The sequence below is a fragment of the Strigops habroptila genome, chromosome 4, assembly GCF_004027225.2.
Source record: "Strigops habroptila isolate Jane chromosome 4, bStrHab1.2.pri, whole genome shotgun sequence".
Classification (NCBI taxonomy): Eukaryota; Metazoa; Chordata; class Aves; order Psittaciformes; family Psittacidae; genus Strigops; species Strigops habroptila.
Window position 1 is genome coordinate 24686372 of NC_046358.1, and position 13361 is coordinate 24699732.

General features: G+C 48.1%; 1 protein-coding gene across 1 annotated transcript in view; it reads left to right on the forward strand.

Annotated features, from left to right (window-relative positions):
• Positions 1-418: 418 nt before the first annotated feature.
• The window catches only part of CCDC85C (coiled-coil domain containing 85C), a 107280-nt gene continuing 94337 nt past the window's right edge, over positions 419-13361 (forward strand). Inside the window, exon 1 of the mRNA XM_030482708.1 lies at positions 419-2114. Within this exon, the coding sequence (XP_030338568.1) occupies positions 1403-2114 (712 nt within the window). The 5' untranslated portion in view covers positions 419-1402. The remainder of the gene's footprint in view (positions 2115-13361) is intronic.

A 13361-nucleotide genomic window follows, 5' to 3' on the forward strand; every position in this document is an offset into this window, starting at 1 on the left:
ACCTGCAGGCTCTGGCCGAGGCAGGAGGGACGCGGGGACAAAGGCGGCCGCCTCGGAGGGAGAGCGGGCTGAGGGGAGCGGGGCCGGGCGCCGGTGACAAAGGCCGTGGCGGGAGGGTGGCAGCAGCGGAGGTGCCACGAGAGATCCCTCTCCGCTCCCGGCCCGATCCTGGGTCCCTCCCCGCGGCTGGCGAGAGCGGGGCCGGGGCCGCTCGGGCGCCGCTTCCCCGGGCCACCCGTCGGGAGCGTTTTCCTGCCTGTCCAACCCCACCCTTCCCGGGATGGTGTTCCTCCGGTAGTTTGCCTTTTAAAAAAAGGCAAAACCAACAAAAAAAAAGGCAAAAAGAGGGTGGGAGACACGCGGGGGGGGGGGGGAGGAGCAGTGAGCTGGATGCGGCGGGCAGGACAGGGCAGGGCACGGCAGGGCGGGCGGAGGGAGGGCGGGAGCGGCCCCATCCCTTTGTACCTGCCGTTTGAAGGCGCCAGGCGGCCCCGCATTGGCTGCGGCGGCGCGGCTCCGGTAACCCGAGCCGGCGGCGGGGCGCGGCGCACCGGGGCCTGGCCAGCGCCCAGCCCGGCAGCCAACGGGGCGGCGCTCGGCTCAGCCCGGCTCGGCTCGGCTCGGCTCGGCTCGGCTCGGCTCGGCTCAGCCCGGCCCAGCGCTCCTCCGCTCCTCCGCCAGCAGCCGGCTCTGCTTCTCCGCCGCTCGGCTCGGGTGCGCTGGGGCAGGGCCGCGCCTCCCTGCCTGGCAGGAGGTGGGACCAGCGCCGGCGCTGCCGCCCGCCTCCTCCCTCCCTCCTCCCGAGGGCTGAGCCATTCCGGGAAGGCGCCGGCTCCCCCACCGCTGCTCGGCAGCGCAGCACCGGCATCGGCCGCCGCCACGCCGGGCTCGGCCCCACGTCGCCGCGGAGCTGCGAGCGAGCCGCGGAGGAGCGGGACAGCGGCGGCGGGTGCGCGGTCTCCCGCGGTGGGGAGCGGCAGGCGGCGGGGGGGCGGGCGGGAGGACAAGTGGCCGGAGAACGGGGCGGGGGGAGCGGCCGCCGCGTAGTTGTTTTGCCCGGGGTAAGTTGGCCGATCCCCGTCTGAGGCTTCGCTCGGAGGGGCAGCGCTTGGCTCCCGACTCCTGCCGCCCCAGCCCCCTTGGGGGGAGCGTCTTTTTTTCCTGCCCCCTTCCCCCTGGGTTGGGTTTTTATATTATTATTGTTATTATGGGGTCTGTGGGGGAGCAGATCTTCCGCTCAGACGTTGCTCTTTATCCTTGTCCAACGCTCTGCGGAGAACTATAATATTTCTTCCCCGAGATGCTGCAGTGAATTTTAGTCCCAGGAAATCAGGCGAACAAAATAATCTGAATAACCCGAACCATTTGTTACCGTGCGAGAGCAAACGCTGCCTAGGCACAGATGATGGCAAAAAATTCCCTGGAAGGGTCTAAAGAAGACCTGAGCAAAATTTCGGAAGAGGAGATGCTGAGGTGGAGCAAGGAAGAGCTGGTGAAAAGACTGAGGAAAGTGGAGAATGAAAAGATGAACTTAATGGTGGAACACGGCAACTTGATGAAGGACGTGAACCGGCGGCTGCAGCTCCACCTGCACGAGATCCGCGGGCTGAAGGAGGTGAACCAGAAGTTGCAGGACGACAACCAGGAGCTGAGGGAGCTCTGTTGCTTCTTGGACGACGACCGGCAGAAAGGCAAAAAGCTGTCGAGGGAATGGCAGCGCTTCGGGAGGCACACGGCCAGCGTGATGTGGAAAGAGGTGGGCATGTACCAGCAGAAGCTGAAGGACTTGGAGGCCAGGCAGGAGACCCTCCTGCGGGAGAACGTGGAGCTGAAGGAGATGGTGCTCATGCTGGACGAGGAGCGGAGCGGGGCCGGCTCGCGGAGCTCCATCGACAGCCAGGCCAGCCTGACCAACCTCAACGGCGGGTCGGCCACCCGGGACGTGGGGGACGGGAGCAGCACCTCCAGCACGGGCAGCGCCGGCAGCCCCGACCACCATCACCACCACCTCCACCACCACAAGGCCGGCGACAGCAAGGCGGGGGCCATGCGGAGGTCTATGGATGACCTGTCCGCGCCTCTCCACCACCGAAGCATCCCCAACGGCCTCAACGGTGAGCGACATCCCCCGACACCCAGCCCCGCGGGCAGCAGGTGCCGCCGGCCCGGCGCTGTGCCCGCTCCGCTGGCAGGTCCGGTCCCCCGGGGGGTGGGTGAGGGATGCCGGGGGAGGGGGGTCCCGGCGGCCCCCAGCCCTGGTGACCTCGGGAGGAGCAGCCCCGGGGGTCGGGGAAGGACCCAGTGTGTGTGTGTGCTCCATGACTATGTTATCGATGTCTGGGGCTGAGGGTTGGAGCCTTTTTTATCTGGAGGGTTGGTGTCTTGTTTTGTTTGTTTATTTTGGTTTTGTGTTTTGTTTTTCTGATAAAAACGAGCCTGGGTTTTCAGGGTTAAATAAACGCTCCATCTTCTCCTTCTCCCTCTCTCTCCCGCCTTTTAAATATTTTGTTTTACATTGGGCTTGTTTGTTTGCTAGTCTGATCAGGTTGATAAAGAGCCTCGCTGAGAGTTTGGAAGTATCTCAAGTGCAGGTCTGCCCCACAGAGCATCACCTGTTAGCTCCATGGGCTTTCAGGGCAGGCTGGCTCTGGAGAGCACCGCAGTTTTGGAGAGGTGCAATTCAGCTTGCCCCGCTCCGCTTCAGAAACGGGAGGTTTGTTTATAGAGAAGAGATTGCTCTCGAAGGGACGCTGTGCTCACAATTTTGTTCAGCCTAATCATTAAAGTTAGGAACAAGCTCCACTGTGAAATCATGTCAAGCCTCCTCTGACAGTTTGTATTCACGCAAAGTTTCTCCTGTTGTCTAATAGTGATCAGGCATTGAAACAATAATATTGGAATGTCTTTAAAATTGAGATTATTTTTTTCTCTTTTGAAACCAACAAGACTAAATACTTCTAGAAGCAGAAGTTTGGCCAAGAGGGTTCAATAGGAATCAAACCAGGCACCAATCCAATTAATTGTTGTATATAAGACTCCTTTTAACGTTCTTAATCCTCTTTTCCAACCAGAGAGGACTGTTTTCTGGTTGGGCTACCCTTTCCCCCCTCCATGCACAGAGCGGGGGGCTGAAGCCCCAGAGATTGGCTCTGACTTGGTGTCAGCAGTGGATGTGTTTACCAGATAACCATGCCTTCAGCTCCCAGAGGTTTCGGTGGTCCTGGTGGGACCAGGGACTGCTGGTCCCTTTTTTTTGTGATTTATGGCAAATCCTTGTGCCCCAAGAGATCTGAGGGCACACAGCACTGATTAACCCAGCTCTCAAGTACTGTGCTCATCCATGAATTTGCTGTGTGTGGTCCTCTTGCCGCAGCTGTGTGTTTCTACTCACAGCTGGAGATGTTCTGGCCACTTCACTAGGTAGTCAGGGATTGGTTTGAAGCGTGATCCAGTCGCCAGATGGTGCAGGGTGCAGCAAGTGTCTTTAAATGTTTGGTGGTTTGTTTTTTTAAATCTCTCTCTTCTATTGTTGTGTAAATCAGAAGTATTTACAAACCATAGAAATGGTTTGTAGATCTGCAGATAGCTTTTGCTCCCGATGTGACTTGACTTTCCTTTCTTAAAGCGTTGCTCTCCAGAGAGGCCCGGAGAGGACATGGTAGATATTGAATGTGCGGTTACTGTTTTGGACAGAAGGGCTTCGCGGTTCTGGTTTCTGATCCTTAGACCACATCCCTTTTAGGTATCAACAGCTGACTAGGACAAAGCCAGTTGAACTCCTCTGTTAACCCAGGGCTCTTGTGCATGCGGGACACCACCATACTCTGAGCTGTCCCTTAAACCCGGTGCGAGGCACCATGGGATGCTTTGCCTGGGATTCAGGTCTTCCCATTCTGTGTGAAGAGGAAAGTCTCTGCTTGCAGAGCGGGGTTCTTATTGCCCTTCTCAAATGCTGTGTGCGGGACTGTGCCCAGCAGCATCATTCAGAGAGGACTGATTGCTCTTCTCTCACTCATGTCCTACCCTATGTAGGGTAGGTGTAGGGAGGGATGGTAGAGCATCTGCACATGTTTATGTTTCCATGCATGCCTTTGCACCCTTTTTCATGGTCCTGTATAGAAAAGAGGAGTATGGGCTCAAGCATTTCAGGCGTGACCTTAGGTTCTGGTTCTGGGGTGCTTGTAGAAGATGGTCTCTGTGGGAAGCACTGAAGACAGCTCTTTGCTGCGAACTTGCGTGGCTTCATTTCTGAGTGTGGGACAGATACGATCAGCACTTTTAAGGCTAGTAATCCTTGTAAAGATGCAAACAAGCCTGATCTCTCTACTTAGGTAGTGAAGCTGTAGAATGACTTGAATAGTTGTCATTCTCAGATAGCATCGGTATTCAGCAAGGCCATTTCCCTGACTGTGCCTTTGGAAATGCTTCTCAATACATATGCAAATGTAAAGCTTATCAGGCCCTTTTTCTGACTGACAGCAAGAAGTCTAGGAGGGGGGCTTGCCTGGGACCAAGCGGCAATTCTGTTAAGCCGGTGACAGTGTGGAGGAGCAGAACAGGTGAACATGAAAAGCAACCCCAGTGAGTCAGGTGGCTGGTGGAGCTGTGGTGGAGGAGCCCCTGCAGCGAGCATCCTTCTGAGCATCCTTCTGAGCATCCTTCCGAGCATCCTTCCATGCATCCTTGATCTCAGCCTTCTTGCACTCTTTTTCAGATTATTTATTTATTTATGTATTTAACCCATCTGTAAAACAGAAGGGGGAAAAAGGAGATGTAGCCTTTCATTTCTAGCTTGCAAACTTCACTGTGCTTTGCTGTTGTCATGTGTCTTTAAAGATCTGGGTAACTAACTGTTGGGTAAAGCAGAGACTGCCCACCCAGCTCAGCTAATACCATGATGAACAGCCCTTGTGTACTTTCTTGTGGAGAGTGGAAGCTGATCTGAAAGTGATGTAGAGCAGAATTTAGCATCTGTAGTAAGGACACAGCAGAAGCCTTGGACAACTGATGGGGGCAAGGCATGGTGAGCTGCTTGCTAGAGCACTTATGGATGTGGAAAAATTGGAAAGTCCTGAAATTGGAAGCTGGAAAGTCCTGAAATGTGCTGGCCCTGCTGGTGGTATGTGTTGGGCTTTGTATGGTGCAGAACTGTTTCACTTGTTTAGTGCTTTTCTAAAGGAGTCGGGAGTATGGTGGCAGTTAAACAGTCCCAGGGAAGTAGCTTTTTAATGAAATCTTAACGAGCAAGTGTGGATTAAATATTTCTCCTTCTCTCTTCAGCAATCCTTTGGAAGTGTGTTGGTAAACCAAGGCTTGATTTATTGGCCCCAGTGACCCACCCCAATGTGAGGTGATGAACTTGTAGGATGAATTCAGTATAAATGGTATGAGTTTAAACAACAAAACCAACCCAACATGTGGTCCACTGTCCCTTTGTTTTTCTGGATATGTACTTTTATGAAATGGCTTTTTGAAAGCTGATGATTAATTATTTGCTCATGGAAGATAAGGTAATAAGTATAACTCATAGTGTGAAAAGGGCTAATATTAGATGACACATTAATCTTATGCAGCTATGGATATGCTGCTGAAAGCCAAAAGGAAATCTTAGTCTGAAAGTAAGTAGTATGTCCATTCTCTGTGTGTGAGCTGGGATCTGAATGCAGGGCAAAGGCATTTCCAGGCTCCATGATAGGAACTGGCCACTTGCATCTGTGTTGAGTGATATCTCACAGTTCCCATAAATCTACCCACAGATGCAGGAAATCCAGGCACAGTCACTGTGTTGTGCTTGCGAGTGCTTTGACTTTCCTTTGTATGTATGGTGGGAGTCTCTGTGTGTGCACATTGTCTTTCTGCCTGTCTGGCTTTAGGCAGACCGGTTGGAGTGACGGCCATTGCAACTGCTTTGTTTCTGCCAGAATAAAGTTTAAAAAAGAAGAAAAAAGACAGTCACATTGAGTGATATTAACATGCCCTGGGGGAAGAAAAAAGCCTTCAGGTACCATAGTGTATGTCCCTGGACTGTGAGGTATGTGGGAACATTGGGAGGAGTGACTTGAAGCTCCCCGAGGCCAGGGCAATGGCTTCCACTGGTTTTAGCCTTATCTAGATCTGACTGGGACAACTGTTTATCCATCTGCAAGCCTGGAGGCATACAGACTCACTAGCTGGTGATGTGCCTGGGACAAAATCCTGTGCATGCAGGCAAAGCTTTCAGGCCTTAATGTTTTTTCCCTCCCATCAACTGAGTGTTGTCGTTAGAACTTCACCTTCCACTGAAGCTGTTTGCTCTGGGTTCCCAAAATGGGCCATGTGGTTTCCAGTGTCTCTGACCTTATTCCAGTTGAGTAAAAGTAGTCAGAGAGGCCCAAAAGAAAGCCTGGGTACAACAGATAGCCTGTAGTAGCACAGACATTCATCTATGGCCTCTCGCTGCTGTCTGCTCCAATGAAAGAAGAATAGCCTCTCTGGGTGAGGGGGTGGGAAGATCTCTAGTTCTATTGATTCCCACTTGTAAATGTCCACATATTTACCTACAGGGTACGATATATTGCAGTTAAAATGGTGGCAAGGAGAAATGGCTGTTCCCTGTGGGTTGGTATTGATTGGACATGCAGCTACCCTGTACTTATTTCTCCACTTCTCTACACACGCTTTAGGCCAAACTCCTTTGGTTTTATTAGTGTATTTATAATCAATATATGTATTATTTACTGTGATATATTAATGAGGCCTTTGAGATGAGAAGATGCGGGGCAGAAGCAAAGGGTGAGGTTCATCCCATTTAATTTGAGATAACTCCAGTATAGACTTTAACATCTGTGTCCCCTTGGGCTTCCTTTATTGGCCATGTAGGGAAAGGCACTTCGGTGTCATGATTTATGTCAACTATCCTGCTTTAGAGGGGGAAGAGTTGTATGCTAGACATGCTCTTTCTTTCTGCTGATGGGAAGGAAGCCTGGTCAGCTGGTTCATATGCAACCATCTAAAGTCAGTTGGTGCTGTAAGCTGCTAGGTACAGGTTTCTTGTGATTAAGCCAGGAAACTTGCCCTGGGCTGATACACTAGGCGTAGAAACACCCGTTTCCATCTCTGCTGTAAGGTCAATGAGTTCTGCTAATAGGCTTATCGATGCTGAGGTCTCGGACGCTAAGGGTACAGCTTGAGTTTCTTGGAGCCAGTGGTCATTGGCCACTCATTCAAGGGGCCTCAGTGGGTGCTTGAGGCATCTTTGTTGTTGCCTGCTCCTGATTTCTTGCTGGGGACTGCCTGTGTGCCAGTGTGCTAGGCTCCTGAGCTTCAGGATAGCTGGTGTCCCTGAAAATAAGGCTTAAGGTGCTTAACCCAGGTACCAAAATTGCACCATATTTGGAAATACATTCTCCATAGTAGTGTGTGCTAATTTTATTTTTTTCTTTCAATTTTCTATAAAAATACCTTATTCTCAGCTCTCCTGTTGAAGGAGAAAAAAAAAAGTATTGATTAAATGGCTTTTTTCCATGGGCCTTTGATGGAATTATCTGCTTACACTTGTCAAAGCAATTACAATAAGGGGAATAAACTTTGTTGGTTACATGTAAATTATTTGGTCCTCTGGAGGCATTTCATCAAATAAAGCTGAGGATCGAATTAAATGGTGATCTAATTAAGTGGCAGGCATGGGAACCCAAAATGCATCCTTGGCAGGTGTTACATTCGGTGTGTCTGTGGAGATGAGGGGTGTGAGCACTAACAGAAGCATTGCATCTGAAAGCTCGAGGAGCTTTTGTGGAGACAAGGCTGGCCACATTCATGCAACCTGACTGTGGCCTTGCTTGCATCTCACACAGATGTAACCATGGCAGGGTCTGCTGATGTTGGCCCCTTAGGTTGCCCCTGCAGCATCCTTCCGTGCTGGGGCTGCCTTTAGGAGGTGCTCTGGGAGCAGAAGGATAGACCATGACCTCAGTGGTAGGCATGATGGGGGTGGGGTGCTTAACCTGTCAGAAGTGTCTGGTATACATCAGAAGGTGTGGAGTGAGGCAAGTGAAAAAAATTGTAAGTCCATATAAAATATGCTTAAAATGCTTGACCCCAGAAAGGCTGAAGTTCTTTCCGTGCTCGCACTCAGGCCTAATGCACCCCACTGCAAAACACGCAGTGTTGCTCGCCTGCAACAGGGAAGGTTTGGGAGCCGTGCATCCAGTTTTCCTGTGAATTAGCCACGACTGACTGGGTTTGCTTCTGCATTCTGTATTTTTAACCTGACTTTTTGTCTGCCAGCCAGAATTCATCCTGCCCTGTCGCCAAATGTCATCATCCCCTTGTGGTTAACTTGCTGCAATTCATGAAACACTTGGCTGCCATAAATAGTTATGTGCAGAGGTTCCTCCGCACGTGGAGCGGGCAGAAATTCGCAGGCAGCGCTGCTAGGCACTCACACACTAACATGTCCACCAAGAGAAAGTTGACCCACTTCTGCAAATAGATAACTCCTGGCAGAAAAAGTAACACTGTCTCAGAGAATCTATCTTCCCTCTGCCTACTGAGTTGTGAAGCAAAAAGCAAGCCAGCTCCATCTTCTGAATTAACGGCGATATGAGCACAGTACTCCCCATTGAAACACGAGTGTGTAAATCAGCCCTTGATCTGAGGAGGACTTAAAATGCGCACAGTACATTTGTGATTTTCATTTTTTTTTTTCAATATAATGAGCGCTTTTGTTAGTGAATGAGGAGTGTGGAGTTCAGGGCTCAGCTGCTCTTAGGCATTAGGAAACATTTATCACCATGGCAATTGAAGGCTGCTGTACAGGTTATTTTGAACACTTTTCTAGTGACTCATGTCTGGACTGATGCCATTTATGCCAGGTTACTTCAGTGCCCGTGCATACAGGTGTATATATATACTCTTCCTTCCCTTAAGTTGTTTTCTGCCTTATTATTTGTTATTCTCAGGAAGCTCATTGCTTGTACTGACTTCTTAGGGCTCTGAGCAATGGTCGTGCCAAGTGTTTGCCTTGCTCAGAGACACTCTTGTAAAAGGTCTTTGTGAAAGATAGTCCTTGTGAAGTAGATTACAGGTTATTTATCAGTTGGATTTGGGACTTCAGGGATCTTGGGGTGAGACTGCAGTGATCCTAAATCTGATGTGAATTAGCCCATCATCTTCATGGGCTTCTCCTACAGGCCTGTGGGATGGGATGTCTCCTGTTTGTGTAGTGTGCCTGTCGCGGGAGAGGGCTGTGCTCTCTGCAGCAGCATGAGCACCAGCAGTGAGTGCTCGGCTTATGGCACTGGGGCTTTGGTCAGCTGTAAACTACAGTCACAGGGGTGACACGCTAGCTGTCTTGTGCGGTTGTGTCAACTCTGGCTTGCTGGCAGAATTAATTCAATCAAAGCTGGAGTGCTCTGGAAAGTCCTTCAGACCGCTCTGTGCAGCGACACTCAGGACTGCATGCTGCTACCTTTCCCCCCATTTCATCCTCAAATTCATCTGCTGCTGGGGTTTCATTCACATCCAGGGGCGTCAATGGCATTTGAATGTTTGTGGGAGATGGCGGATGAAGTGTGTGGAGCGGATGGATGGAGCAGTGCTTAGGCTGAGAAGCAAGAGGAGATACTGTGCTGCTGTTTCAAGCCATCTCCAGGGCAGTAGGATGCTCCAGGGCTGCGTTTGCTTGGGGTTTGGTTGCCATGTCTGACCTTCCTCTGCCTTCCCTGGGCAACGAGATGAGACCACGTTGTGCTGAGATCCCCACTTTGGTGTGGTGCGGTGAGCTGCAGAGTGGGTGCTGCAGAAGGCCCATGGAGGAAAGGAGCAGGCAAAAGGACTACTCAAAGTAGAGCAGTAAACCCAAACCATTATTTCAGAGAAGAAGAAAAAGTAAGCCTTACAGCATATCCAGTCCCCAAAGCTTAATATTTCTATGGAAACCAATGCAGCAGGAGGCTTGCTGTCAGTCTCTGATCTAGTGGGATTGACTAGATTTAAAAAATGTTTGTCCTTCCCCACATCTTCCATCCTGGATCATTTGAAGACAGGTTGCTGTGTATCACAAATGCAAGATTAAAACCTGCATTCCTGGTTTCCGACCCTCCGTTAAGTGCTAATCATTCTCTGGAGGGTTGGCAACCATCTTTCATCTGCAGTTTTTTACATGCTAAGGTACATTTCATTTACTCTGTGACACTTACTGATAATGCCTTGTCCTATAAATGCCACTCCTGTGACACTGCTCCTTGAAGGATGACTGTGACTTTGTATCAGGCCATGGACCGTTCAGTGATGTGATGCTTCTCAGCGCCCAGTCACTGCAGGGACACTGTTCTACTTGAATGGAGTTAAGACTTGGACTCTTTACACTTGCTTTAGCCTTTTATTCAAAGGAGATCCATAATGTCTGTGATCTCCAACAACAGACGTACTCTGGCCTATTAGGTAATAGTCTGTTTGATTTTTATGTAGCTAGAGGACTACCCCTGGTTATCTACCTGCAGCTATTTACCTTTGTCATGTTGATGTTTTCACTGTTTTCCCACCATTTTTGTTTTCAGTGGGATGGCTCAAGGACAACCTACATAAAAGTCCACTGTTTTATGCTGGAGTAGCATCATTTAGATGCTAGCAGAGTATCAGTAGTAAAAAAATAACTCATTTTTGTTGATGCTGAATCTCTTTCAGCTCCTAACAAAGGTGTTAAGAAAATCTTATTTTTATGTACAATCTTAAAGGACTTTTGTGATACATAGTATTATTTTGTCTTCCTGGTTTCTTTTTCTTATCTCCCTTACTGGGGCTTGCAGTCTCATATTTGTATATTTCCCAGCAGCTGAATATAACTTTGATCTATGCTTTGGATCTGTGGAGCTTTTAATCCCTTTCCACTGAGTTAAAAGCTTGTTTGCTGTTGAATGTGATACATAGTTATAGGTTATATGATCTTCAGCAGCAGCTCATGCATCATACAAAGATGGCATATTATGAAAAACTCTGATAAAATGTCCCCTTGTTTGTTTTCCTGATTGCGACTCAAACCCAGTATGGGAGTAAGTCAGTCGTTTGCTCCTGGTAAGACGGCTGGTACACCCATCCTTTGCTGTTATGTATATCTATGGACTCACTTTGTTTATTTCAGTTGTTCATTCATTTCTTTGTGATGTTTACTTTTGAGGCTGCAAACCATTTGAGTACTTCAGCCAGTGCAGCAGCCCTTCTGTCTTCCAATTCTGGTAACACGTGCAGTGTTTTCCCTCTTCATCCTCCCAGGTGCTTGTTACCTTTTAATATATGGGGATCAGTTTTTAAAGCCCATATGTTTATTCTTCTTTGATATCCTGAAACACAATAATATACGCCCTGTTTGTTGGAGATCTGGAGTGGCTGCAGGTTCCACTGTGGGAAAAATAATGATTTCTGCAGCTCTGTCCTCCAGGCCATGTGGATGCAGCTGTATGTGTGTGACTCTATTCAGCTGCCTTCTGAAAGTTGTTCTTTTTGAGTTTCTGGTGTAGCTGTTCACTCTCTGGATTCTGAGCAGTTTATTTGGAAGTCTCCCCTGCTTGTCTTCTGATCTCTTGTAACAAATTGCAGTCCTCTTTTGACAAGATCAGTTAAGACTGTATTGTTTTAGGTGTAAGCTTTGAAATTACAAAAGGATGGATGTTTTCATAATTTACAGCACTGAATTTGGACTCTGATTTGGTGGCTTTCTCATTGTACCATGGCTTTCTAAGGTGGTCTTAGGTAAATTACAGGATCTGTGGTTCTCATTTTATGCAACCAGGATAATGTATTTCCTTTGTCTTTTCCAAGTTCGTTGTGGTTCATTGGGTCATTTATAATGTGCTCATACAATGCTCAACAGAATTAGACCCTTACCTCAAATGGGGCCTCTAGCCATTGCTATGATACCAGTGATAACAAACAACACAGGTTTTGAGTTATAATGAGCTAGCAAGGAAGGAGCAGCATTTGTAGTAACTCCACACATTTCTAATTCCCAGTTTTGGAGTTGCTTCAAATCTTGTTTCAACTTTACTGGGATACAAGCACTTTACGTGTTGGGAGTGTTTCTTTCTGTATTGTATATACTTCTTGGGATCAGGATGATGAAGTATGGACAGTCTCCAGCTGACTGTCAAAAATAGAAACTTCTCAAATAATAATTATTCTCCCAAATGAGAAGACAAGGAGCAGAATAAGATATCAAGAGCAGTGTTTGCCTCTCCACAGAGACAAGTGCAGAACAATGCTGCTGCTGTCACAGCAACAGGTTACCTCAGTATCTTTCAGAGACTGGGGACAGTTTGTTGTTATTTCAGCTTATCCCATTTGCATTGCCCAGTTAGGTATCATACTGTAGATGTGTATTTAAAATACAGTTTATCTGGCAGCCTTGTGCAGTTTTGGCTGAGGTGAAGAATCTCAGCTGTGAAGCGGATGGGTTCTTGTCGCATTGCTCCCTGTGTCACTGCAAAGCAGCAGTGTCTTTGATGTAATTGCTGAAGACACTTTTCCTCTTTCCAATTAAATTCTTACCTTATCCCTTGTTTACTCTGACGCTGATAATTTGGTACCTCCTAACAAGTCCTGATTGAAAAGTCATCAAAGTCACTCTTGGGGGTGAGCCCAATCTTTCTTAACCGTCCTGGGCTTTTATTCCCATTTGCGTAGTGGAATTTGTAGGGAGGATCTATTTGCCAGCGTATCACTGAATCATTAGGAGGGTGACAAGACTGCAATAGCTCTTTGTATGCAATTATATATGAAAGATTGTCAGTATGAGTAGTAGGGGAAGTTAAAAACCTTAATTTTCATTTGGAATTGAAACCCTAATGACTTTCCACTCCCACAGCTCATAAAGACCTTGTTTCAGCCTCAAGTTGACCAAAAAAAAGAAAGGGGAAGGCCTCTTTTATTGCACTTTTTTATGCAGGATTTTTATGAAAATGCAGATTTATGAGTCACTGTTCTTTGTATAAAAGATAATTGCTGGAGTACGAACCTCAGAAAAGTGACATTTTATAACTTCACCGCTAGCCACACAGCGCAAGCTTTTGCTTTCTCTCTTCAATTAGTTAAACATCTCAGTTTGAAAGGACTAATTATGTTCCTGTTTGTTGTTTGCTTTATATGCTAAATGTTTTCTATATGTAAAGCTAAGCAGTGGGGATGGGGAAAGAAACAATCACCCCAAATGCATGCTATTTAATTGTTTAAAATGATAGGTGTAGATCCTATGGGGCGAAGTGGATTGTTGTATTCAGTCACATCCATCACTCACAGCGTAGTGAGGAAGAGAAACTGGATCACGCAAATCCTTTTGTTAACCCTAGGAGCATAATTTAGTTTCTCTGGAAATTTGTTCTTTTAAAACA